General features: G+C 46.8%; 1 protein-coding gene across 1 annotated transcript in view; it reads right to left on the bottom strand.

Annotated features, from left to right (window-relative positions):
• AR (androgen receptor) overlaps nt 1-26,906 on the bottom strand; it is a 755,291-nt gene that overhangs the window by 21,181 nt on the left and 707,204 nt on the right. The window contains exons 6-7 of the mRNA XM_063937072.1: nt 25,910-26,040; nt 24,537-24,694 (exon numbers count right to left, since the gene is read on the bottom strand). Of these exons, the coding sequence (XP_063793142.1) occupies nt 24,537-24,694; nt 25,910-26,040 (289 nt within the window). The remainder of the gene's footprint in view (nt 1-24,536; nt 24,695-25,909; nt 26,041-26,906) is intronic.

Genomic DNA, 26,906 nt, shown 5'->3' with positions numbered 1-26,906 from the left:
ACAAGACAATATAGGACAGGTATAGAAAACCCGGGGTTAGGTGCCATCAAAGGTAGGAGTATGGTGTATAAGATAGTGTAAGTAAGAAAAGGAAAGGCACATGAGGAAAGAAGTCCCTGCTCTTGCGAGCTTACAATCTAAAAGGTGAGGGGCAAACAGACCAGAGTGACACAGGGGTAGACAGTGAGCATAGACAAGAGGGTTAGGAGGAGAGTTGGCTGGGTTTGGTGAAGAAGTGGGTCTTGAGAGCCCGTTTGAAGTTTTGTAGAGAGGTGGAGAGTCGGATGGGGAGAGGTTGACCATTCCAGCGATAGCGAGCAGCACATGCCAAATCTTGTAGGTAGGAGTGGGGTGAGGTAATCGGTTGGCAGGAGAGACGGTGTGCATTAGCAGAGCGAAGAGGACGGGTGGGAATGTAAAGAGAGATTAGGTCAGAGATGTAAGAGGGAGAAGAGAGGGTGAGGGCTTTGTAGGTGAGTGTGAGAAGCTTGAATTGGATTCTGAATGGGAAGGGTAGCCAGTGAAGAGCTTGTAAGAGAGTGGATGTGGATGTAGTACATTTGGCTGCATTGAGGATAGACTGAAGTGGAGAGAGGCATTTTTGAGGGAGGCCAGATAGGAGGAGATTGCAGTAGTCCAATCTGGAGATGACCAGTGAGTGGATGAGGGTCTTAGTAGCATCCTGGGTGAGAAAGGGTCTGATCATGGAGATGTTTTTGAGATGGAAATGGCAGGTTATTGAGAGGTACTGAATGTGTGGTTTGAAGGAGAGGGAGAAGTCAATGATTACTCCAAGACATCGCACTTGGGGGCTAGGGGAGATAGTTGTGCCATCAATGGATAATGAAATTGTGGGAGGTGAGGTTATGCGGGAGGGAGGGAAGATGATCAGCTCAGTCTTAGACATGTTAAGTTTAAGAAAGCGCTGGGACACCCAGGAGGAGATAGCAGAGAGACAGTTGGAGATACAAGTGAGGAGTGCAGGGGAGAGGTCAGTGGAGGAAAGGTAGATTTGAGTATTGTCAGCGTAGAGATGATATTTTAAGTCAAAAGAGCTAATGAGCTCACCTAATGAGGATGTGTAGAGAGAGAAAAGGAGAGGCCCAAGAACAGAACCTTGGGGGACACCTACTGGTAGAGGAAGTGGGGGGGGGGGGTGGAGTCATGAGAGGAGATAGAGAAGGAAAGGTCAGAAAGGTAGGAGGACAGCCAGGAGAGAGCAGTATCATGCAAACCAAGGGAGCAAAGGATTTGCAAGAGGAGAGGGTGGTCTACAGTGTCAAAAGAGAGTAGTGGCCCCTGGATTTAGCAGCAAGGAGGTCATTGGAGACTTTCGTGAGGGCAGTTTCAGTGGAGCACATAATTAAAAAGCTTTTGAAAAAGGGATCTGGGACTCAGGATCTACAGTGTCTTGGTCGACACACATTAGGTCGAAACCTATTGGTTGACGGTGAGTAGGTCGACACTGGAAATAGGTCAACACGGCAATTGGGTTGGCGTGAACGAGGTCGACCTGGAAAAAAGGTCGACCTGGAAAAAAGGTCGACATGAGTTTTTAAAAAAAGTTTTTTAATAAGTTTATTTATAATTTTCACAGATGATAATAACAATACAAATGCAGAAACAAGTGTACACTGGTAAAGCTCGGTGATGGCGTACATACAAACCGAACAGTGAAAAACACGTAAATATATATGATTATGGGTTAATCTAAGTTACATAGTTTCAGACTAGGACGTGTACCTTGAGCGTAGCAGAGAGAAGAAAGGAGAGGAAGGGCATTAGCCCTCTCAGCATTTAGCCCTAAACAAATATAAAATAACAAGTAACCCTAAGGTATGAATGTAAACGGGTAAATCAGACATACGTTAAACACAATAGTGCAACGAAGGAGGGAGAGAAAGGGAGCGAACAAGAACGAAAGAAGAAAAGAAGAAAAGAAAGAAGATATGTGGAAGATAGAACAGGCGAAGAAGGCAGAAAGCGAAGAGTAAGAAGTAAAAAGCGTGGGCTTAGTCCGGGTCAGTCCTGTGAATGAAAATAGGAAACTAAGGAGCATCCAAAGCTAACTCCATCAGCGGATGAGATATTGTGATATAGGGGGTCATTCCGACCTGTTCGCACGCAGCGGTTCTTCGCTGCGGTACGAACGGTTCGGGACTGCGGCTGTGCAGTGCCTGCAATGGGCACGTGCGTCGTTGCCTGCAACGATCGTCACCGGGCAGCAACAACGCCAGTGCTGAAAGTGATTGCAGCGGCGATCGCAAGAAGATTGACGGCGGGTAGGCGGTCCGGGGCGTCTACTCACCATTTTCCGGGCGCGGGGATCCGAATGTAGGCGAGTCCAGGCGTTTGAAGGGCGGATGTCTGACGTGAATCCCGGGACCTTCGTCGCTGGATCCGTCGCACAGGGTAAGTAGGTCTGACCCTGGTCTTGTTTTCGGGGAAACTTTTTTTAGCATAGCAGGGCTGCACAAGCGATCGCAGCCATGCTATGCTAAAATACACTCCCCCATAGGCGGCATCTAGTTGATCGCACGAGCAGCAAAAAGTTGCTATGTGCGATCAACTCGGAGTGACCACCATACTCCTTAGAGCAAGAGGCCTGAAAAACCTGAAGGGAAAGCGCCCTGTGGTGTAGTGTTGTTATACAGAAACCAGTCATGAGGAATCTAGAATTGGAAGAATTGCGAAGGTAGGCTATTTTCTCCATGGCTGCAACATACCATATTTTAAGTATAAGCGCTGTCGAGAGGGGGGGTCAACACATTTCCATTGTTTGGCTTCAAGACAACGGGATGCGTTTAAAATATGTATAGAGAGTTTGTCCGCAAGATTATCAAGGCCTTCTATCGGGCAACCGAGGAGAAACGCCCATGGTGATTTAACTATAGGAGTCTGAAGAAACTCATGCAAGATGTCGGAAACCTCGTCCCAAAACTTAGCTATCTTGGGGCAAGACCACCAGATGTGTAAAAAAGGTTCCCTCCCCTCCGCAACCTCTCCAACATCGGTCTGAAGTGGAGCTATACATCTTATGTAACCGGGTAGGTACCAAGGCCCTCATTTCGGGTTGATCACTCGCCAGCTACTTTTAGCAGCCATGCAAATGCATAGTCGCCGCCCACGGGGGAGTGCATTTTAGCATAGCAAAAGTGTGAACACCTGTGCAGCAGAGCGGCTGCAAACACATTTTGAGCAGAACTAGGCCAGCCCTCTAGTTACTTATTCTGTGTGATGATTGCTGCGACGCGTGACACGGTAATGACGTCAGATACCCGCCCAGCAAATGCCTGGCCACGCCTGCGTTTTTTCAAACACACCCAGAAAATGGTCAGTTGCCACCCAGAAACTCCCATTTCCTGTCAATCTCCCTGCGTTCGCCAGTGCAACTGAAAGCGTCGCTAGAACCTGTGCAAAAACACAATACTCTTTGTACCCGTACACCGCGCATGCACATTGCGGTGCATACGCATGCGCAGTTTTGCAGGTTTTTTAAATGATCGCTACGCAGCGAACAACGGCAGCTAGCGATCAAAGTGAGGAAATAGATGCTTTAGAGACCCTTTCACGGACTGTAGTCCATGTTTCCTCATCTGGTGGTGGTCCCAGGTCCTTTTCCCATTGAAGCTCATGATTTGGGGTATTAGGGGATTTAACTTGAAGTATGTAGTTGTAGAGCATTGAGATGATACCTTTGCGCAGGGAACAGTTTAAACTTAGAGACTCAATATCCGTCAGAGGTCTGTCTATCGCGTTAATAGGAAGTGAGTTAAAAAAGTGATGAATTTGGATGTATGTGAAGCAATTGATAGCGGGTAGAGTATATTTGTTCTGTAGGAGGTCCAGAGGGGCGCAGCCGTTTGTGTCTAAGAGGTCATGCATGACCCTAATGCCCCCTTCATACCACGGATAGAAACGTTTATGGTTGAAGCCGGGAGGAAATGCCGGGTTGTGCCAGAGGGGAGTGATAGAGGAAGGGTAGGAAGTTGTTACAAAATGACTCTTGCAGTACTCCCATACTGAACACGTGAAGGCAATAACGGGATGTGTACGAGCTTTAGCCGGTTTATCCGAGGGAGCTAACCCCAAGACAGAAGACACGAAGAAAACTTTGCAGGAGATAGCCTCTAATGTGACCCACTGAGGAGCTTGAGAATAGGTGAACCAAGCTATTGCTTGGCTGAGGTGAGATGCGTAATAGTATAAATTAATATCAGGGAACCCGGTTTTCCCCATTGGTAGTAGGGCGTCGAAGGGTTAAGAAGCTGATACGAGGTGGTTTGAGCTACCACACAAATTGGAAAAACCACTTGTGCAGCTGCAGTAGGGACGCTCTAGGCACCTGAACAGAGATAGAGTAATCTTGGTAAAACGTTCATTTTAAGTGTTACAATTCTGACTAACCATGAAATAATCAAGCCTCTCCAATGAAATAGATCTAGTTTAATATTTCTGAATAAAGGTAAGAAGTTAGCAGCGTACAGGGTGTTATAGTGATTTGTTATAGAAATTCCCAAGTATTAATTTTGGAAGCATGCCATGCCATGTTATACTCGTGGCATAGTAGTTTTAAAGTTAGCGGGGATAGGTTAAGAGCAAGAGCCTCTGTTTTAGATAGATTTATCTTATAACCAGATAAATCGCCATACGCTTCCTGGGACCTAAAGAGTTTAGGAATGGAAGTATGGGGGGACGTTAAAGTAAGGAGGACGTCGTCTGCAAATAGAGATATTTTATATTCATCCTTACCGAGGAATACTCCGCTAATATCAGTGTCAAGGCGAATGTGGGCAGCTAAGGGCTCGATAACCAGGGCAAAGATCAGGGGCAACAAAGGACACCCCTGTCTTGTGCCATTGGTTATAGAGAGCGGGGAGAAAAGGATCCCATTCACAGATACCTTAGCTGAGGAGGAGGAATACAGGGCCTGGACGCCACAGAAAAAGCTACCTGTTAGACCGAAGGCCTGCAAATTATGATTCATAAAGGGCCAGCTGATCTCGTCGAAGGCCTTCTACGCATACAGGGACAACACAGTGGCAGGGGTACAAGAACTATTGAGAGAATGGATAAGGCTAATTACTCATCAAGTGTTGTCCCTGGCCTGGCGTCCAGGTATAAAGACTACCTTATCACTGTGGACCAGGCCAGGTAAAACACGGTTCAGACGATTAGCAAGAATCTTTGCGTACATTATATCTTAATGTCGGTGTTCAAGAGCGAAATTGAGAAGGCTTCTTTGGAGAAGGAACCTCCCAACATCACATTGTTGAACACTTCCATCAGATAGGGGGAAACAATAGAGTTAAAAGTTTTGCAATAACTGGCAGTAAAGTCATCTGGGCCAGGAGCTTTATTCGTCTTAAGGTTCTTAATCACAGAGATCTCCTGAACCAGGATCTTAGAACAAAGAGAGTCAAGGTCAGAGGACAGTTTGGGGACGTGCAACGAGACAAGAAAATCTGTATAGAGTCAACAGTAGAGGGAGGGATATCTCTAGAAGATGAAAGGTTGTATAATTGCGCATAGAACTTCCTGAATTCCTCCGCAATACATATGGGATCCTGAACAGGCCCACCCGAACATGACTTGATCGATAAACCGTTATTCTGTGACCGATTAGCACGTAGTCGGGATGCCAAGAGTCTATCAGCGTTATCGCTTTTTTCATAAAAAGACTGGTTGAGCCATTAAAGAGAGGTTTCAGCTTTAGCTGTAAGCAAAAGGTTAAGTTCCCCCCTAGCTGCCAAAAGCTTACTATAATCCACAGTGGAGCCCAAAGTTTTACAGAGCATCTCAAGTTGGGCCACTTTGTCCATGAGCTCACTGAGTCGATTGGATCTGGCTTTCCTAGCAAATTCTGCAGATTCAATCAGGGATCCATGGATCACTGCCTTACGGGCATCCCAAAGCGTTTGAAGTTAAATACCTGGATCAACGTTTAGAGCAAAATTATTTTTAATGTCATAGTCAATTTGGGTACGGAGGGAAGGATTCAAGAGTAGTTTCTCATGTAAACGCCAGGAATAGGAACGATTGAAAGAATAGGGAGATTTAATGTCCACTGTGAATGGACAGTGATCAGACCATGTACTAGGGTAGATGGTAGCAGCTAAGATTAATTGCGCTGGTTCTGCACTGAGGAAAACCAAGTCCAATCTCGTGTAAACATCATGAACTGGGGAGTAGAAGATATAGTCTTTGGCGGTTGGTTCCTTCACCCGCCAGGCATCAAAAAGAAGATGTTGAGAGAAAAATGAATGCAAGGCAAGTAAGTTATTGCGCATCAAGCACGTAGATGAGCATGGGGCAGGTGTAGACCTATCTAGGTGGGAGTCCAAAGTGGTGTTAAAATCCCCCGCCACGACTATCCTACCTTTTCTATGTTGGGACAAGATCGAACTTAAGGCCCGGAAAAAGCTAGGTTGTGTGGTGTTAGGGGCATAGACATTGAGAAACGTGAAAAGGGTACCATTTAGCTCACCCACAAGAATGAGGTAGCGGCCCTCTGGATCTTGTAGAACAGTTGAAGGAACAAAAGTAAGGTGTTTGGCAAATAGGATAGCTACCCCTTTTTTTCTACGAGATGGGTCACACGCATGATGTGTGTGGGGAAAGTATTTGGATTTAAGTTCAGGATGACGGGATCTAGCAAAATGGGTTTCCTGGAGGAATATAATATCTCCTTGAAGGCGACATAGGGTACGATAGAGAGTAGAACATCGCTGAGGTGAGTTCAGACTTCTAACATTGAATGTCAGAATTTTAATAGCCATGATGTGTAGTGTAGTGCACTGAGCAAGTACAGAGGATGTGAGGAAACCCGGATGTCGGCCTTGTGAAAAGAAAAAAGAAGAGGAAAGAGAACAGAAGGAAAAGAGAAGAAGAAAAGAAGAAGAGAGAAGAGGAGGGAAAAGAGGGGAGAAGGTGTGGACTGGGAAGGAACCTGTCCATGGTGTTGGACCCACGCGGAGAATGGGCTGAGTAGCCCAGGGTGTCTGAAGCCGGTCATGGCAACTGCGTGGGGTGCATGGTCAAAGAGCCTGGTGGGGCTCAGAAATAAAACCATACAAAATAAAGACAACATATTGAAAATAAGTTACCAGGGGGTATTAAAGGGGAAGGAGGGTCTGGGGGGGGGGAATGTAGGGAATAGGAAAAATCTGAGAAGTATGTGGAAAACAAGAGATGGAGACATAACAGTCTAGAAGATTACAATTCCAAAAGCACAATCAAAATCGCTCCATAAAATGGTGGGGAGGGTGGTTGGGACATCGCTAGTGTAAGAGAAGGAGACAAGGAAAACAGAAGGCATAAAACGGAGACATTTGGTCATACATGTCTCGTACATATACAAATAAAATAAGGTGAAGGCTGCAACGTGTAACTGACGATGCCTTAAACAGAAACAGATCCCGAACATATCGGAAATAATAGCATAAACGTGGAGTAAATTTGATGCACTAGGACATAGCATAATGTTATGATTAGTGTCTCAGCTCAGTAAGGACCCACCAGATGCAGATGAGTCAAGGGTAAGGACCCGAGTCCCACAATGCAATATCAAGGTTACTATGAGCATCTGAAAATGTCTAAAACACTAACATTAAAAAGCATATTGAGGTGAACAGTATAGCATTAGCGTAAACAAGATGCAACAAAACATAGTATAATATCACGATAAAGGGCTCATCAAACTTAAGAGCCCAACATATGGAAAGGAGTCCAGATCAGGGACCCGAGCCCCCTCTAGGGAGGTAGAATGAGACACATAAAGGTAACAGGGTAATCAGGTCACTGCATCTGGAATAGAGAGTGGGCAGACTGTTTGCTATTCCTTTCTTGGGGCCCTTTGGGTCAAGGGTTTTGATCTGACATCCGAGGGCACACTGATTGTGACAGGTTGGGGAGTCGGCAGTTGTAACTGGGTAAGTTACTGGAGGGCCTCATCAGGAGAACATGCTGTGAGGATTTTGCCATCTGATCTCACATGCAGGCTAAAAGGGAAGGCCCAGCGGTAATGAATATTATGATCTTGCAACGTTTTTGTAATATCCTTCAACTCTCGACGTTAAGCCAAGGGCAGAGGAGATAAATCTTGAAATATAAGTAGATTTGCCCCCTCAAGAGCAATCACAGACCAATGTCGGGCTTGAGAGTAAACTTGATCTTTCAGCTTGAAATAATGAAAGCAAAGAATCACATCCCTTGGAGTGTCAGGAGCTTGGGAGCGAGGTTTGAGGGCTCGTGTGCTCTGTCCAAGAGGAGCAAATCATCGGTAATAGAAGGGGCAAGAGTACAAAAGAGGCGCATTACATAATCTTCAAGGTGGACGGATTCAACAGATTCCGGAATATTAAGATTATTCCTGCTCCCCCTATTGTCAAGATCTTCTTGCTTGTCGGCTAGCAACACGAAGTCACGATTAAGTTGGATATTATCTTGTTCAGACATCTGTTGGAAGCTGATAATTTCCTCCTGCTTTCTCTCTAGGGCATCGACCCGGGCAGCGATGTCGGAAACCTCTGATTGCAGACTCGACATGGCATTGCATACCTCATTGTGAATGGCCTGACGGAAACAACTCGACTCAGCGAGAATAGCAGCGATATCGGCCTTCGTGGAGGGGGCCGCTGAGTCTTCCACGTCGGAGTCCCTGTCTGAGGCACCACCAAAAGACATTAAAGAGGGGGGCCTTTGCGAGTCAGCAGCCTGATTTGCTTTAAAGTAAGAGACGAGGCCTTGAGATCCAGATTTCTTATTTTTAGGCATATTGAAGGTGTAACCAGGAGAGCTGCGGATCAGTGAGAGTGTGAAGACAACTGCAGAAGGTGTTTGTTAGGAGATAGCAGCCCGGTTAGCTTTAACGTAGGAGACGAGGTCACTATGATCAGGCTTCACGGTGCTGGATATATGAAAGAGGAAACCAGGCATGAGGGATAAAAGTAATGGAGGGGAAAAGGTAACTGCTGAACATCGCAGTACACCAGGAGCTTACAGAATTGGGGTCATCGCATAGCTATATCCGAGCTCCAGCCATTGGGCACTGCAGAATCAAGCAGGCATATGTAGCGTATGGGCACCCACAAGGGGCAAAACTAATGCAAATAAGGGAAACAGTGTGGACCAACTCTGGTACTATTGCAGAAGCTGCAATGGAAGAGCTGCTGCAACCTGAGATGCTTTTAATCAGAGCCACTTAATGAGGCTGCAGCTAGTTACTAGAAGACGGGTCCCAGTTCCCACAAGTAGTGTCAGGTGGAGCAGGGAACAGCACCTCCTGCTAATTCTGCCAGAGAGGTAAAGTTAATGCAGAAGGTGGGATACAAGGCATAAATGCAGGGGTATTACCCCTTTTGAGCACTTACCCCACCAGAAGAGTAAGCAGGCAGGGCACAGGAGTGTGGAGCACTGGTTACGGACCAGCCAGTGACATGGGCGCCGCAGCTGGACACCCCACAGTGTGCGTCCTGCAGCGGAAGGAGAAGGCAATGAGTGGCCGCGGGAGGCAAGCCAGGCAGCAGCTGTAGATACCCGTGAGCCGGGTATGGAGGACACTACACAGCGGCAGGAACAGAGGAGGACCGCATCACAGGCAAGGTGCAGCCACCACCACCAGCGTCTGTAAACCTTTTCACTCCCTGACACCAACGTGGCGGTCAGCCTGAGAAGGGGTCTGCTTACCGCTGGAGATGTATGTCACTCTGCAGCTGCGGTCTCCGAGAAGCCCCTCGGTCCGGACTTCAGCAAACGTGGCCACTGAGCCCATTTTCCCAGAGCCAGGCTGTACCACAGGTTCCAGCCTCCCGCGTCTGGCAGGCCACAACCCGCAGGGACAAGGTACCTTGTCTCCCGGCTCCGTGACTCTAGCCACAGCGGTCAGCAGGGGTGCAGAAGGATAGTGTAGGTGGATGGTCCCACTATAATATAAATTAAAAGGAAATAATCCCTTTTATAATGTTAATGGTGCAGGAGCTCAGCACCAGCACGTCTTCTCTCTTCCCTGGCCAGGCCATGGCCATCAACATGAGTTTTTAATGTTTTTTTGGTGTTGTTTTCTTCGTAAAGTGACCGGGAACCCCAATTAGTGCACAGTGGTGCCTCGCTCCGCTACCACTGCGCTTTGTACAGGTTACCGTTCCCAATTGTATTCCATGTGGATCGGAAAGTATGAAAAAGTAAAAAAAATGAAGAAAAAAAAAAGAGTTAAAAACGCTTGTCAACATTTTTCCATGTCGACCTTGTTCATGTCGACCTAATGGCTGTGTCGACCTATTTCCTGTGTCGACCTACTCACTGTCGGTCAATAGATGCCAACCTAATGTGTGTCGACCTAGGCACTGTCGACCCAGAGTCCGGATACCCTGAAAAAGCAATCAGTCAATGACAAGCAGCAATGCTGGGAACTAACCATGAAGTTATCAGCAGAAAGTCACTGCTGCTAATGGAGTATATATTGGGAATATTGTTCAATAACTTACATTTCTTTTTTTTTAAACTGTCCTAGGTTTAATGTTGTAGCCTGAAGAACAAGGCCTCAGCAATGATAACAATAAAGACATGACAGTATATTCTACTGCTGACCTCAATCTGGAAGCCACTTTCGGCCAATATAAATGTTAATGAGATATATTTGAATGCAAAATCAATACAATGTTAATAATCCTTTAAAATTATTATACAAAAAGATGTCCACATTTGCATAAACTCCTGTATAATCAAAAACGAATAAATTCCAAGTGGTGCGATCTACAGTATACAGGGAGGAAGAGTCTGTAGTGTCCATATAAGAACACATATGGTATGTAATGGCTCTATCATTAGGCAGTTTTAGGCAGCTGCTTAGGGGCGCCAGCAACTGGAGGGCACCACTGAATTCATCTAGCAAAAAAATGAATGATGTTTCTGTATGCAGTCAGTAATTAACTTACAGATGGGTGGAGGGAACACAGTAAGGAGCATACAAATATATGTATGTCTGTGCGTATAAATGTATGTATACAGTACACATACAGTTAAAGGTATGTAGTTGGCATCCCATTGGACGGGATGCCGGCGTTCATTATACCGGCGCCAGATTCCTGACACCTGTCACAATGCCGAATCCAGAATCCCAACAGCCGGCATCCTGAATGTTAGTATGCCATGGAGGGTTAGGGTTACACTGCGGGGAGGGTGGGTAAGGTTAATAGATTTAACTTAAAATGTTGGTATTATGGTGGTTAGGATGCCGTTACCCAACTCCAATTAAATATCCCCACCAGACCCCATATACAGTATTATACAGTATATAAAGAATAAATGGCACTCAAGGACTTTTAATGTGAAAGTATATCGTGAACAAAGTCACAATTTTTTTATTTACAATATACTGCATTTTAACACTTTAAAAGTCCTTTAGTATTGTTCTTTTTCCCACTTAGTGGCCACCTGCTTCTCCCCTCCAGAAAGTGTGTGTGTGTGTGCGAGGGGGATTTGCAGGTTAAGGGGCACTAGGCTGGAGCTTTGCCTAGGGCGCAGAGAGACCTGTCAGGGACCTGTCCAGTTAGATTTTTGTTTTGCTTAATAGCGGATGTGTTTTAGGTGGGCCAAGTTATTCTATCTGCTGTCAAATTCTGTTTCTATAATTGCTTAATTAATAAGGTAATTTTGTCTTAGTCATCCCTCCAAACAGGAGTCAATGAACATGCTAACCATTACACAGATGGTGTAATGATTAGCATTACTGCCTCACAACACTGAGGTCATGGGTTCTATTCCCACTATGGCCCTAACTGTGTGGAGTTTGTATTTTCCCCTTGTGCTTGTGTTAGTTCCCTTAGGGTATTCCAGTTTCCTCCCACAATCCAAAAATATACTGGTAGGTTAATTGGCTCCCAATAAAATTAACCTTAGCATGAATGTGTGTGTATGTACATGTGGTAGGGAGTATAGATTGTAAGTCCACTGATTATTACCTGCAGCTGATATTTACATCAGCGAGTACTGGAGGCTCCATTCCCCTCTTCTCTGAAGAAAATACACACAAGTGGTGGAAATACGCATCAGTAATATGGGTATTGAAAGGAAAGCACTTTTCATTACTCCTGTTTGCCTACCCTACATTCTATCACGGCAATTACTCTGTTACCAGTTTATTGGTGGTGATGCATGTAAATATGTCTATATGACATTTGCAGTCTTCTATTTTACTTGCCCATTGGGATATATATTGTCTTTTAAGTAAAATTTTTAACCAAATTATTGATTAATATTAATACTACTATAGAATGCCGAAGAAAAATATGGTATACTTCAAATGACTGCATTTTGTATTAATCGGCTTTGGCTATATACTACGATCTCACTTTAGTATATAATTACCAGTAGTTCCTGTAATTTCTATTTCATAAAATTAATTATTTCAGTTAGTTGGTGCAAGATTACAAGATTCCAGCTGATATTCCATTTACTGGACAAATAGCCTCCGGATTGGCAAAAGTTCAGATGCCATGAGATTTACAGCAGCAATTTAAAAAAATGCAATACAAGGCTGACCTTAACTTGTAAACAAAATGCCGCTTTAAATCTCACTACTAAATCACAAAAACATCTGTACTTTTCAACTACTCAGAAGCTATTACATTTGGCCCATAGGGTGTCATTCCGACCCGTTCGCTCGCAGCGGTTCTTCGCTGCGGTGCGAACGTGTCCGGAATGCACATGCGCGGCATGCGCACTGCGCACGTGTGTCGTCGCCCGGCGACAGAGGTCGCCGGGCAATGATGCTTACAATGAAGAAATCAGTCACATCGGCGACCGCAAGAAGATGGACAGCAAGAGGGCGTTCCTGGGCGTCACCTTACCGTTTCCTGCCATCTTCAGGGAGTGGTAAGTAAAATGCAGGCGTGTCCAGGCGAACGAAGGGCGGAGGTGTGACGTCAAAGCCGGCTCCATCAACGCTGAGATCGTCGCACAGGGTAAGTATGTCAAGGGCTGGTCTTGTTTTACACAAAACTTTTTTAGATAAGCAGGGCTGCACAAGCGAACGCAGCCCTGTAAAGCTAAAATACACTCCCCCATAGGCGGAGATTAGTTGATCGCACCAGCAGCAAAAAGTTGCTGGCTGCGATCAACTCGGAATGACCCTCATAGTCTTCTGTGTGCCCAATTTGCACCACAGTTGTAGTACTGGACATGATTACTCTTTGAACAGTTTAATCAAATAGATGTATTACAGTACTTCTTAGAAATATACTGTAGATTCTTGCTATCTATACATATCCATCACAATGTAGAAGTTACGAAGTTCTGATTATACGGAGGCCTGTGCAATTGTGCATGCTTTCCCAGAGAGAGGTCAGCGCTAGTAGATTAAAATTGCCTGCTCAGCAAAGATTTAATAGTGCAAAGGTTAAAAATAAATACATGGAAAGAAAAGCTTGTGGGCATATCTGTTTGTGCAATGTTTAGCAAAGGAGCAAAGGAATTGCTGGGAAAAAGAAAAGGATTCATTCCTTAGTGCTGAACAAGGAGACAGGTAGTTTCTGAAGTGAGACCACTAAACATAATTCTTACAGGATTTGGCACCATATCAATGTGCTATGTAACCACGATCTCTGCACCTGCTATACAGTGGTCTTTTTTCTGCAAGAACTGCCTCCCATATATCACCATAAGGAACTCAGATGCTGTCTTCCAGACCAAGCAACATTTTCCACACTACAACTGGATACTGCTACAGTACATATCTTCAGGCTGGGTAAAGTATTCTACAACAGATTCCACACTAGCAATATGTTTGTACAGTACATGCTGAATAAACTACAAACATTGTGTAATATACTTTTTTGTAACTGCATTTAAGTGGGTACCCCATATGGGAAGCAGTTAGCTCCCATACGGGAGCCCAGCGGTCAATATAACGACAGGAACCAGAAGAACGCCATAATCCTGGTGTCTAGATACCGACGCTGCGTGGGATACCAGTGATACAGCACCGACAGCCGGCATCCCGATCATCCTGATAGCGGGACATTCTGGCGTCCTGTGGCGGGGGGGGGGGGAGGGGTTATGTTTAGGCAGGAGTAGGAGGGTTTGGCTTAGGCTGCAGGGCCGGGAAGGTTAGGGTTAGGGTTCGGGGAGGGAGGGTTAGGCACATAGAAGGGAGGTTAGGGTTGGGGGCATGGCCTAGTCAGCAAACTGTGTGGAAGTGCCTTTTATGAGCTCCTGCTGGCCCTGCTTTTATATTGTGCTATCCCCGGCATACCTCCCTCATTATACTCGCCCGCGGTTGTCCACCAGGCCCGGGACCCAGGGAGGCCGGAGGGGGGCTCCCCGGCGCATTTCTACATTGAGGCCTGCATCCAGCTCCACAGCCGGGACCTCGAGTTTGGGACCTGCCTGGACGTGGGCTCTGGGACTGGAATGTGGCCGCATCGAGACCCCTGCCGGCTTCCCCCTGACTCTCATTCAGCTCCCTCACTACCTCCTACCTGCTCCAGACCATCGGGAGAGGCGGCGGGGCTCGGACTCCTGTTCTCTGCCCTCCGGAGCCACGGCAGCGGCTTCCCGGCCCCTGCATCTCCTCCGACGGCGGCCATCTTGCTGCTCCCGGCCCCCTCATCAGTCGCATCGTCCCGCTCTCACGAGCGCCGGCTGTGCCCCGGAGCCCTCCTGCTACATAGGCGCCACCTCCGCAGTGGATCAGTGAGGTCTACTGCTTCCCTTGGAGCCCCTGCGAGTTGTGGCCTACGCGGGATCCGGGAGCCGCGGCCTGGAGTAACTGTGCAGCCCCACTGGAAGAATCCTGCCAGCGTGGAGGCAGGTAAATAGCCTCTCCTGTTTTATTTCCAGCTGTGGAAAGCCTGGTTATCCTCTGTACCCCTCTGGTACATGTTGGCCACTGCAAGCAACGTGGGAACATACCTGGTGAGGACAGTGACCACCCAGTAGAGCTCGGTCTATTGAGCCCCTGTGATGCTGTGCTGTTTGCTGCTGGCTGGGTGCCTGGCTTCAACCTCCTCTCTGCTTACTGGGAGTCTGATCTCCAGGCACTACAGGTGTCTGCCGGAATTTGTAATTCCCTCTCATGTCTTCTACATCAGCCATTTGAGCTTCTCAGATTTCTACAGACTTGTGTCACAGACAGCTACAACGGAATTCCTCCTCGTAGGAAGGAACGACCTCACGAGGACGCCCGGATCTGAATTTGGAGTCGCTGCAGGCCAGGACTTCCTGATTGGTCTGGATCTTTTACAAATCTGTTGTGGTGAGTAGTGGCACCTGATGCGTGAGCCGTCCCCTGAGCCACTGTCTATTGCTACTTTCACCCTTTCTAGCCTCACACGAAGGTTCACATATGACAGACTAGTACTTACGGGACGTCTGGGTGCCCCTTTCATTATTATCACCTGTATCCACTCATTTATGTAGTCTTATACACGTTTACGATCTCTCGTGCAACTCCTAGTCCTGTCGCTATACCCTCCGCAGTGAAATAATAATTCAACAGACTGCTTTGATATGGCCAATAGAAATCGTCGGCACTCCACGGGGGCTGCATCCTCATTCTTTGGCCCCAAACTAGGTAAAAACTCGTCTCAACAGCCTGCTTCGCCGAAGATCACTCCCAACGTCTCATCATCTCCCTCAAGGTCAGATGAACCCATTGCTACTGACTCTGACCAGTATGATTCTCTTGTCCAACGTATTGCAGCCACTTTCAGGGTTGAGCTGAGGGCAGCCATTCAAGACTTGAGATCAGATCTCTCCTCTTTGGGTTCCCGTACGGACACCCTGGGGGATAAAACGGACGATTTGTGTAACTATCAAGATGTGATCACCCAGGAGATGTCCAATTTGCGCTCGGAAGTGGAGTCGTTGCAGGAGCACGTTGAGGATTTGGAGAATAGATCCTACGGAACAATCTGCGGATAAGGAATGTTCCGGAATCCATAGATAATTCAGCTTTACAAGACTATCTGATTGGCTTGTTTCGGCTCCTTCTTCCTGATCTCACAGAGGACCAATTCCTGTTGGATAGAGCACACAGAGCCCTCTGTGCAAAGCTTCCCCCAGATCAACCTCCAAGGGACATTGTCTTACGGATGCATTTCTACCACGTCAAAACAAAAGTTCTGGTTGCATGTCAAGGGGTACCGGCGGTCTTGTACAAAGGATCTGAATTGCTCGTGTTTCAGGATCTGGCACCCTCCACGTTGAAAAAGAGAAGGGAAATGTTACCGATCACAAAAGCCTTGCGTGATCGGAAGATTCTGTACAGATGGGGTTTCCCGTTTTCACTCCAATTCTCGTTCAATGGTAGGACCTAGGTTGTGAAATCTCCTGACGACGGTCTGGACTCCCTTAAGAGACTAGGAATCATATCGGCCTCTACCAAGTCTCCCTCTCACAGTCAAGCTCGTAGCCCGAAATCGAATGCACCACCACAAGCTGAGTGGTCGACTGCATAGATGGCTTCCTAGCATGTCCTATGCCCGTTACTGTTGAAATGTTTCACTTCACTTATTTAACTTTTTTTCTTTCAGGTTCTAGATGTGCCTATACCCTACACTCTCTGTTTTTTGGTGGTTATTATACTATGTCTGCTCTTATCACGGCAGTTACACCTTCAGGCTGATTTCTAGTATCGTTATGATATGCTGTATTACATGTTCCGAAGTATATAATCCACTAAGTTTTTAGAGTAGAGCCCTCTAACTGGATTTATAATGACTTCTCATATTACTAGTTTAATTGCATGTAAATCCACATGAGCTGTAGGGGTCAATTCAGCCCCGCCCGTATCTGTTTTCTTCTGAAGTGTCTAGCTGTATCACTGGCTTGGGTGCAGGTATGTTTTTGACTCCTGTTGTAAAGGCAGTTATAGCATTTGGCTGAATTTTAGAAGAGTTACGTTAGGCTGTACTCTATTTTATTGATTATATGACCCATAAGTTTTCAGTATATGATATGATTGTCTACGGCTCCACATTAGCTGTAGGGGCCTACCCAGCCCCGCCCGTATTTGCTTGCGTCTGTTATGTCAAGTTGCGTTACCAGCTTGAAAGCTGGTTTACTTATAATGTTCCTCCTTTCTGTTATGCTGCTAGTTCACCCCCCACATCGCAGTGGGCCCCATCTCCGTAGATGGAGCCTTCCAACTGTGATGTCTGTCGAGTCCTTGAGACTCCGACCATACTTTGTTTTACTATTGGTCTATAGACCAAGTGTGGCCGGAGAGCCCCCAGCCACGAGGCAAATGGCCGCCCTGGCACTGAAGGGGTTAATCCCTAGTGCCCGGCGCCATTTGCCAAGAACAAAGGGCGCTTGGCGCCAAATTTAAAATGTGTTGGGCGCTAGTCGCCATGTTTATAAAATGTTTAAATTGTATTTTGTTTAAAACTGTGCCGTGGTCCCGGACCCCTCCGGAGACCACGGCAAGGAGGACAGCCCCCGGCGCGCTCAGCAGAGTGTGCGCGCCGGGGGAGAGGGCAGCCGCTGACCGCCGACGTCCGGGAGCTCCGCTCCCGGCAGCGGTCGGTGCACCCCCGGGCGCACTGGAGTGTGCGCGCCGGGGGAGACGAGGACTGCTGCATGCGGGAGATCAGCTCCCGCTGCAGCCTTCAGATGGGCACCGCCGGAGTCCGGGAGCTCCGCTCCCGGCAGCGGTGAGCACAGCCCCCCGGCACACTGAGCTGTGTGTGCGCCGGGGGGGGGGGAGAAGGGTGAGCCGCTGCGGCTGGGAGCTCAGCTCCCGCTGCAGCGCGCTCTGGGTCTGCCTGTGCTGGGGACGGGAGCTCCGCTCCCGGCGCCTCAGCACACTGGAGGCGGCCAGCCGCGGCAGCCGGGACGAACGTCCCGGGCTGCCGGGCAGCAAGGGGGGTGCGCTGCAGCCGGGCTCCCCGCCGGACGCTGCAGCGAGGCCACAAGACAGGCGCCGCTCAGGGGGGACCGGGCTAGCCGGCTCCCTAGCGGCGTGGGCACATTAGGCGGGCCAGCAGGATGGTGAGCGCTGGGGTCCGGGAGCTACGCTCCCGGCGCCTCAGCGCTAAAACAAGCCAGGGTCACGGCGGCCGGGACAAGTGTCCCGGTCCGCCGGGCTTAGGTACAGGGGGGTGCGCCGCTGCGTGCGGCGAGGCCACTGATTAGTGCCACCCTGGGGGGACAGGGAGAGCCAGCTCCCTGGAACCCCAGAGGCAGAAAAGCAGGCTGGAGGATGGGGGAAGCCAGCCCCATACCTCCAGCACACAGAGAGCCCTCGCAGCCAGGCTGCAGGGCTAGGGAAGGCACTGCAGTGCCTGAGTATGTAGAGTCTGTGCAGGGCACAGGCTCAGGGTATATTTAAAGAGAAATGTACAGTGTGATTTAAAAATGTAATGTATTTAAAGATAAAATGCACTTACTTGATTGTGTGTCCCAGGAGGGGGGAATCCATAGCTGTGCAGGCTGATGGATTCTCCCAGACCTTTTCCCTAAAAACGGAATGCATTCCCATCCAGCCTCACAGTTCCAATGGGGACAGGGAGAAAGAGAAGCAGCTTAGCCATAAAACAAGCTGAGTGGTTTCTTGGAGCTCCATGGAGATCAGCCGTAGTGGACCAGAGACCTGGACCGGGGAGCCAGGCTGCCCAGCTCTGGAGCCCAAATCCAGGCTGCAGGCAGTGAGAAGGGGTCCCGGGCAGGTTTCTGGAAGTCAGTTTAGGAGGGAAAACCTCCCCCCAGCCAGACTGAACGGCACCGTGGGAGTAGCCTGCTCTCCCAGATGGGAGAGACAAAGGAGACCGGCCACTCCCCACTGTCCATTGGGGACCATGTTAGGTGTGCATGAGTCCAGAGCATGCACAGCTCATGGGTAAACATTGATTGGTTGTACACCACAGGGCGGGCTTACCCCCTGTGGTAGAGGGTCTTGGAGAGGGATAAAAGGAGGGCAGTTGGCCCATAGGATTGTGTATTGTAACATCTTCTTCTGCTGAAACATCTTAATTGTATGCTGTTGCCCCTAGCAATAGGGAGGAGCCTTTTTAAAGGTTTTTGAGCAATAAAACACCTTTGCCTCAAGAAGACTGCTTCATCTTGTGACCAACAGGGTTAGGCCAAACCTAGCCCCGTTCTCCGGCTGTCCAGGGAAGCACCTGACGTCTCCAAGCTCCGCCTTCCGCCAGCTACCGGTAGAGGCCTAGCAAGTGGCTAGTGGGGATTCGTCAGCACCACACAGGGGTGGTAAGGCAGTGCGTCGGCACATACAGAGCAGAACCGTGGTTCCAAACGCCACGGCAGGTTAGGAGTTTGGTGGTGGCAGCGAGAACCCGCCCACAGCGCAGTGGGTGGAGTCAGTAACAGGCGGTTACTGACGGTAAGCGGGAATCCCCTATGTGGTCAGGCCTCGTGCGGCTTGACTTTCCATTCTGTGCGCAGTCAACGGGACGCGGCAAGCGGCGAGTGCTTCCGTACGGTACCGTCCTGTCACACCAACCTTTTTTGTTTTCCCTGGCTTTTCATTAAATACACTGCCCTTTCCTTTCCCTGTGCATTCTCACTCCTGGCTTAGACTTCTTAGGCGTATTGACTATCTTTAATTTTTTTGGTATCCACCAAGAGTTTGAGTATCTTAACGTTAAATGTTAACGGTTTAAACTCTCCTTGCAAGAGGACTATGGCAATACAATTTTTTAAGAAACAAAAGGCTGACATAGTCCTCTTGCAGGAGACACACTTCAAGATTGTTCACCCATCCTTGTCCTCTCGAGTGTACCCCCAGGCTTTCTATTCCTCTGCAGATAAAAAGCAAAAAGGGACGGCAATTCTCCTACACCATAGGCTCTCTTGCTCAATAGATCAATCGTTCTCTGACCCGAAGGAACGTTTCAATACCTTGTATTAAACCTGGGACAGTCATACCTGACGGTAGCATCAGTCTACACCCCGAATCTGGAGCAGGGTACTTTCCACAGAGACTTTTTTCCATGGCTGACTAAACTTTCCAAAGGTCGGGTGGTTTTGGGAGGCGACTTGAATGCAGTACCGGATCTGCATTGGGACCGCTCCAACTCTAAGAAACCGAGCCCTGCCACAATTAGAGAATCCAAATGATTAGCCGACTCCATCTCCTCACAGGGTCTATTTGATGCCTGGAGAGTTTTATACCCTTCCGAGCATACCTATACTCATTATTCAGTCCCCCACAGAGTCCATTCTAGAATTGATCTTTTCCTAATTGATGGTGGTTCCACCCAAGGATTGTCTAAGGCCTGGGTTACTCCAGTAGTATGGTCTGATCATCTAGCTGTCTCGCTATTGGTATCCTCTACGCAGCCCTCACCTTCCTTTTTCCGGTGGAGATTGAATTCCTCACTCCTCCTGAAACGGGAATTCGTAGAGCAGACGAGGAAATCACTAGATGAATTCTTTGAATTTAACATCACTCCAGAGGTTTCCCCCGCTATAATCTGGGAAGCTCACAAAGCTTCTATTCGAGTGCATTTTATCTCCCTGGTAAAAGCACAGAAACTAAAAGATACACAAGCCATTGAGAGTCTGGAACGCCAGATCGTAGATCATACGCGCAAGCATCAGCAGAATCCTAAACATTCAATCTATAGCAAGCTCTTAGCTCTTAAAGGACAGTTACACCAGATTCTCTTGCAAAAGCCACCAAAACGATGAGATGGCTACAGTATAAATTTTATGCTAAGGGCGATAAGGCAGATTCTCTCCTGGCCGCCCGTCTTCGTTCCCGAAAACAAAGGAGCAGGATACTGTGTCTAAATGACGCCCAGAATAAACCAATCTATGACCCTCAAAAAATAGCTTATAGTTTCCAGGAGTTTTACCAAACTCTATATAACTTACCCAACCCTGTCGATGCTGCAGACATGCAAAAACGCATAGATGCGTTTCTTTCTAGCTGCTCACTACCAAAATTGTCGGCAACGCAACTCCAATCTCTTAATATGGAAATCACTAATGCAGAAATCGACTCTATAATTAAATCGCTCAAAAATTCTTCGGCCCCAGGCCCGGACGGGCTCCCGACATTGTATTATAAGAAATTCAGGTTGTCCCTTACTCCCTTCCTGAAAGACTTTTTCAATGATATTTTGACCGGATCCTCTTCTGATAGCGCCACTACTGCGGCAGAAATAGTCGTTATCCCAAAGCCTGATCGAGACCCTACTAGTTGCAGCAATTATAGGCCCATTTCGCTGTTAAACTCGGATCTAAAATTATTTGCAAAAATCTTGGCTAACCGCCTCGCTGGGTTGATATCCCACCTGGTCCATCCAGATCAGGTGGGATTCATGCCAGGTAGACAAGCCTATGACAATATTAGAAGAAAGGTTGATACTATTCAATGTATCAATATCTCTAAAACTCCCTCTTTGGTCATAGGCTTAGACGCGGAAAAGGCCTTTGACCGCATCTCTTGACTATATATGCATAGGACCCTGGCCCAATTTGGTTTCAATGATAATTTCCTATCGGGAATTAATGCACTATATAACTCTCCCACGGCCCGTGTGCTAGTCAATGGTTGCTCCTCTCAACCTTTCACAATACATAATGGTACCAGGCAAGGATGCCCCCTATCCCCCCTTATTTTTGCCCTCATGGTAGAGCCCCTGGCCTCCAAAATACGTGGTTGCCCGGATGTCTCGGGTATCACTGTTGGTCCAGATGAATATAACATTTCCTTATATGCGAATGATATCCTCCTCACTGTCTCTAATCCACTTATCTCCCTCCCCAATTTGTTCCAGATTTTACAGGATTTTAGTGACATCTCCAACTTCAAAATTAACGACTCGAAATCGGAAGTTTTAGACTTCTACCTCTCCAACCCGCTTAGACAGTCCTTGGCCTCGAGCTTCTCCTTCAAATGGAAACATCTACATATGAAGTACCTGGGAATTTACCTGACTAAAAAGTACTCCCATCTTTTTACCTCCAATTATCCTAGGCTTATCAATTCGATATCAGCAGATCTCACAAAGTGGTCAGGTCAGTTTATTTATTGGACAGGCAGAGCGAATACTTTAAAAATGAATATCTTGCTCCGATTGCTTTATCTCTTTCAAGCCCTACCAGTTACAATACCCTCACACGTCTTTATAAATTTACAAAAAAAGTGGGCAGGCAAGAGACCTAGGGTTCGACTTAAAACTCTGTTTAGTGGGGCCAAGGAGGGAGGTTTGGGGGTCCCAAATTTGAAGCTTTACTACTATGCAGCTCATCTATCACAGGCCATTCAGTGGCATGTCGATAGCTCCACTAGACGTTGGGTACAGCTTGAATCTGCACTTACACAGCTGACTTCGGTCTCCACCCTGCTCTGGATTCCCCGAGCTCAGCGGCCCCCCACGCTGTCCTGTTCCATATATTGCCTTAACTCTCACTCTATGGGATAGGCTATGTAAGACCTATTCGTTGATCTCCTCCCCTCCTATACTTTACCCCCTTTGGGATAACCCCACATTCCCTGAGGGTAGTGGCCACAATAATTTTAGAAGCTGGAAGTCTCATAACTTGCTGTTTCTTAATGATTTAGCTCCCTTACGAGGATTTCCAGCTTTTGCCGCCCTTCGGGACAAATTCAACTTACCGCACCAATGTTTTTCCAATATTTGCAGCTGCATAGCTTTCACTCTGCCTGGTCTCGGAGAGTTGGAGTGTGGTCTGGGTCTGCACTGGAGAGGCTCTGCCTCCGTCGACCACGGTCTAAGGGTTTTATTTCTACATTATATCAGATGATGCTTAAACATAAACAACCCCCTTTGGCCAAACATGAGGTTGCTTGGGAACAGATTTCTGGGAACAGCTGGGTCCTGACACATGGGTCCAAATTAGACGTGGTATGGTAACCTCCTCTACGGCAGTGAGACATAGAGAAAACTCATATAAAATTTACGCGAGATGGTATTTGGTCCAATCTCGTTTGAAGTGCCTATTCCTGAACTCTTCGGGCCTCTGTTGGAGGGGTTGTGGGATGGAGGGCACCCTACTCCACATAAATTGGGAATGCCCAAAAATCTCTCCGTTGTGGCTAGCGGTCAAAAGGCTGATCTTTAGCATCACTAACGCTAGGGTCCCCTTCACCCCTTCCTTTTTCCTTCTCCCGCGGGAGATCTGGGGTCTGGAGAGAGCGGATCAGAGACTAATCTGGCACATCACCAGTGCAGTGAAGTGCAGGATAGCTTTCCACTGGAAATCCGCTACTATTCCATCCATGGCTGCTATTACAATGACCATTTGGAACACTTATCAGATGGAATTCCTGTCTAGTATAGTGGAGAGTAGATCCTCCACTTTCTCTAAAACTTGGGCAGCGTGGTTACGTTTTCATGATGCTCCCCCCCTTTCACCTGCGGTTTGTAAAGAAGCAAGGTTATGTAAGCCTTTCTGTATTGCCTTTCACATGTGTTTACAGTTGTTTGAGGTGTTGTCTCCTAGTACTGATGCCACAATGACAATGTTTTTCTCTTGGTGTTTGAGATTAAGGTTATGCCTATAAACAATCTTCTTTGCTTCTCATTGGAGTGTCGCTGCACATACCCCCCACCCTGCCCCCCTCTTCTCCCCCTCAATCCCCCCCTTTTCTATATAGTCTTTGCTTTGTTACTGTTTAGATTACATTCTTGTTGAAATGTCAATGCTGTATTATAAAAAAATCTTTCAATAAACTGTTCTTTAAAAAAAAAAGAAGAAGAAGGGAGGTTAGGCTTAGGCACCAAGCGGGGAGGGTTAGGTTTAGGCAGCAGAGAAGGGAGGGTTAGGGTTAGGCACCACCTGGGAGGTTTAGGCACCACTTGGGAGGGTTAGGTTTAGGAACCCACAACGGAGGGTTAGGGTAGGGGGCAGGGGAGGATTAGGGTAGTTTACAGGGGGCTGTCTGTATTTTGATGGACAGGATGCTGCTGTCGGTATACTGACCGTCGGCATCCTGTCTATCGGGAAATCATACTGAACATACACGCTTAAATATGTTGCATATGATTTATGTTTATACATTCAACTTCATAATATTATTAACATTAGAAAAACAGTTACTAGTAGTGATGTCATTATAGCCACCATGCCCCATTCAAGCTGTAGTTAGAGCCGCAAATACAGACATTTGGGCAGTTTAAAGGTATTTGGTGGAGTTCATTATGAAAGAATGGCTACAATACCAAAGTGACATGTTTGATTTAAAAAAAAAGTCCCGCTCTGTGGATCTATTCAGCCACTGCTAGATTTATGCCTTTACTTTTATTGTTTACATAGAATTCTGATGGCTATTTATTATGGACCAATGCTTTTCATGTCACGTTTATAATATTAATGTTTATGTTATTTAGGCATTTCCTAGGTGAGGTGTGTAGAAAACTCTTCCTGTTGTTCTGACTATACAACATCTTTGCCCGTTCTTCCCAGTTTTCTACATATAGGCTACTTCATTACTTTAGTGCTTATTAGTACTTTTTAATTTTTTTTTATATAAAGCAACATATGAAAATGACAAATAGAAAATAATGAATGAGTATTCCTGTTGTAAGGGATTCTTAGCTCACCGGCTGTACTGAGTCCAGAAGTTTGGTAAGTTGGAAAAACCGTCGTGAGCTGGATGCTGGGTTGTTTCTCTTGCAGGAGATGACACGGTCTAGCTCTTTAATGTAGTTCATCCGCAGCTCATCAAAGCACTTCTGATCCTTCAGACCTTCCACAGGAACTGAACACAAGTGGCATAAACAAGGTATAGCATGAGTCTATACAGATTATAAACCTAATGCCTGCTACAGCCAAATACCCACATTCCCAGCCCCGTGTTCAATATAACAACCTCTTGGCTATCACCTTCAGAACAGTTTATAATAATCATAGTCATGTGTGCAGATTAATATCCCCTATGCCCACCTCATACAGCTAGTGCAAAGATTAGAAGGATGGTGTCTCATGGTCATCATAAAAACCTTAGTAAAATGCCCACAAAATTCAATTCTGCAGTTTTTCAACTAATAAAACACTTACTATGAAGGAAGAATGAAGTCAGAGTAGGAAACTACAATGTTTAGCTTTTCAGAGAGGTTTCTTTAGTGCTGCCTCATACTAAGGGCTGCCAGTAGGGGTCTGGGACTGAGGGTCGACAGCACAAAGGTCGACACACATTAGGTCGACGCCAATTGGTCGACACACCTTAGGTCGACATGGACAAAATGTCGACACTGACAAAAGGTCGACAGGAACAAGGTCGACATGGAAAAAGGTCGACATGAGTTTTTTATGTTTTTTTGGTGTCGTTTTCTTTGTAGAGTGACCGGGAACCCCAATTAGTGCACCGCGTCCCCTCGCATGGCTCGCTTCGCCCGCCATGCTTCGGGCATGGTGCCTTCGCTCTGCTACCGCTTCGCTCGGCACACTTTACCGTTCCAATCTAGTCCACGTGGATCGTTAAGTATGAAAAGGTTCAAAAAAAGAAAAAAATCGTGAAAAACGCATGTCGACCTTTTTCCATGTCGACCTTGTTCCTGTCGACCTTCTGTCCATGTCGACCTACGGTGTGTCGACCAACTGGCGTCGACCTAAGGTGTGTCGACCTTTGTGCTGTCGACCTGGAGTCCGGATACCGCCAGTAGGATCTCAGGCCACCAATCAGTTGGACAGCTGTGTTTATCGGTAAACTGTAGTAATACGGTCCTCTCCTATTACTTGTTTAAAGTCACATTTTGGTATTTTCTTGCATGTTTGTTTTATTTACTATTTACATCTTTGTTGAAGTTGTTGGAACTTGAATTACAAATAATATTAATTTATCAATTCACTGCAGGGATAACATCGTAGGCTACATCAATGTGCTATGCTTGCTGTTTACACCATATTAGTAATCTATTGGTCAATCATGTTACACTAGGCATTGATGGTGTTGCTCTAGTATAGAAATACTTACTAATGCTAAAGAGAAGAAGAGCCTTCATACACAGGAACTCTTCCGGTGTGATCTGTAACCAACCAAACTCTTGCGAGAGATGGCGCATTCGCACACACTGGCTGTACATACGAGATTTGTGCATGCGATATCTGGGAAATAACAAAAGGGTTATTATTATTATTTCTGAAGACTTTTAAAACATTGTCCGGTATTTGGATAATTGAATTTGCAGTTACCACTAGTTGTCTCTTTAGAATTGTTATTTTTAATTTTATCACATTATAACACAGTGTATCCATAAAACAAAATAAAATTAAATACATCTAAGACACAAATGTGGCAATATATGAAATGGTATTGTGGGTACTCACACGGATTTACTTCTTTCATTATTGGTAAACAAGTAAACTATAATTATATTATTCTCAATAAACAATGACAGCAATAATAATAATACTTATCAACAGGTAAAAATGCAAAACAGCGTTTGTCTGCAGTCCCCAAGCAGTGAAGGCCAGCAGCCAGCCCTAGTAAACACACATGTAGCCAGGTTAGGATGACCCGGGATGGCACTCCTGGAAGTTGAATATTTTTTCCAATTAAGGGCCTAATTCAGAGCAGATCGCTATGGTGCGTTTTTTGCATCCCTGCGATCAGGTAGTTGCCGCCTACAGGGGGAGGGGAAAATTGCTGTGCAGAGGTGCGATCACATGTACAGGAGAGCTGCACCCAGGACTTACTCTTCCAGTGTGATGATCGGGGCCGGAGCTGGCGTCAGAATCCCTCACCCCAAACGCCTGGTCCCTCCTGCGTTTCTCCGGACACTCCTTAAAACCGGTCAGTTGTCACCCACAAACGGCCTCTTCCTGTCAGTTACCTTGCGATCGCCCGTGCGATAGCTTTTCTCGCACATCCCGTCGCTGCGGACCGACAAGCCGGCGCATTGCAGTGCATACGCATGCGCAGTTTAGACCTGAATGCAGCCTAGCGATCAGGTCTTAATTAGGTCCTAAGT

Source organism: Pseudophryne corroboree, chromosome 8, assembly GCF_028390025.1.
Source record: "Pseudophryne corroboree isolate aPseCor3 chromosome 8, aPseCor3.hap2, whole genome shotgun sequence".
Lineage (NCBI taxonomy): Eukaryota > Metazoa > Chordata > Amphibia > Anura > Myobatrachidae > Pseudophryne > Pseudophryne corroboree.
The sequence above is the reverse complement of the archived record's forward strand: the minus strand, read 5'-3'. Positions and strand labels throughout refer to the sequence as shown.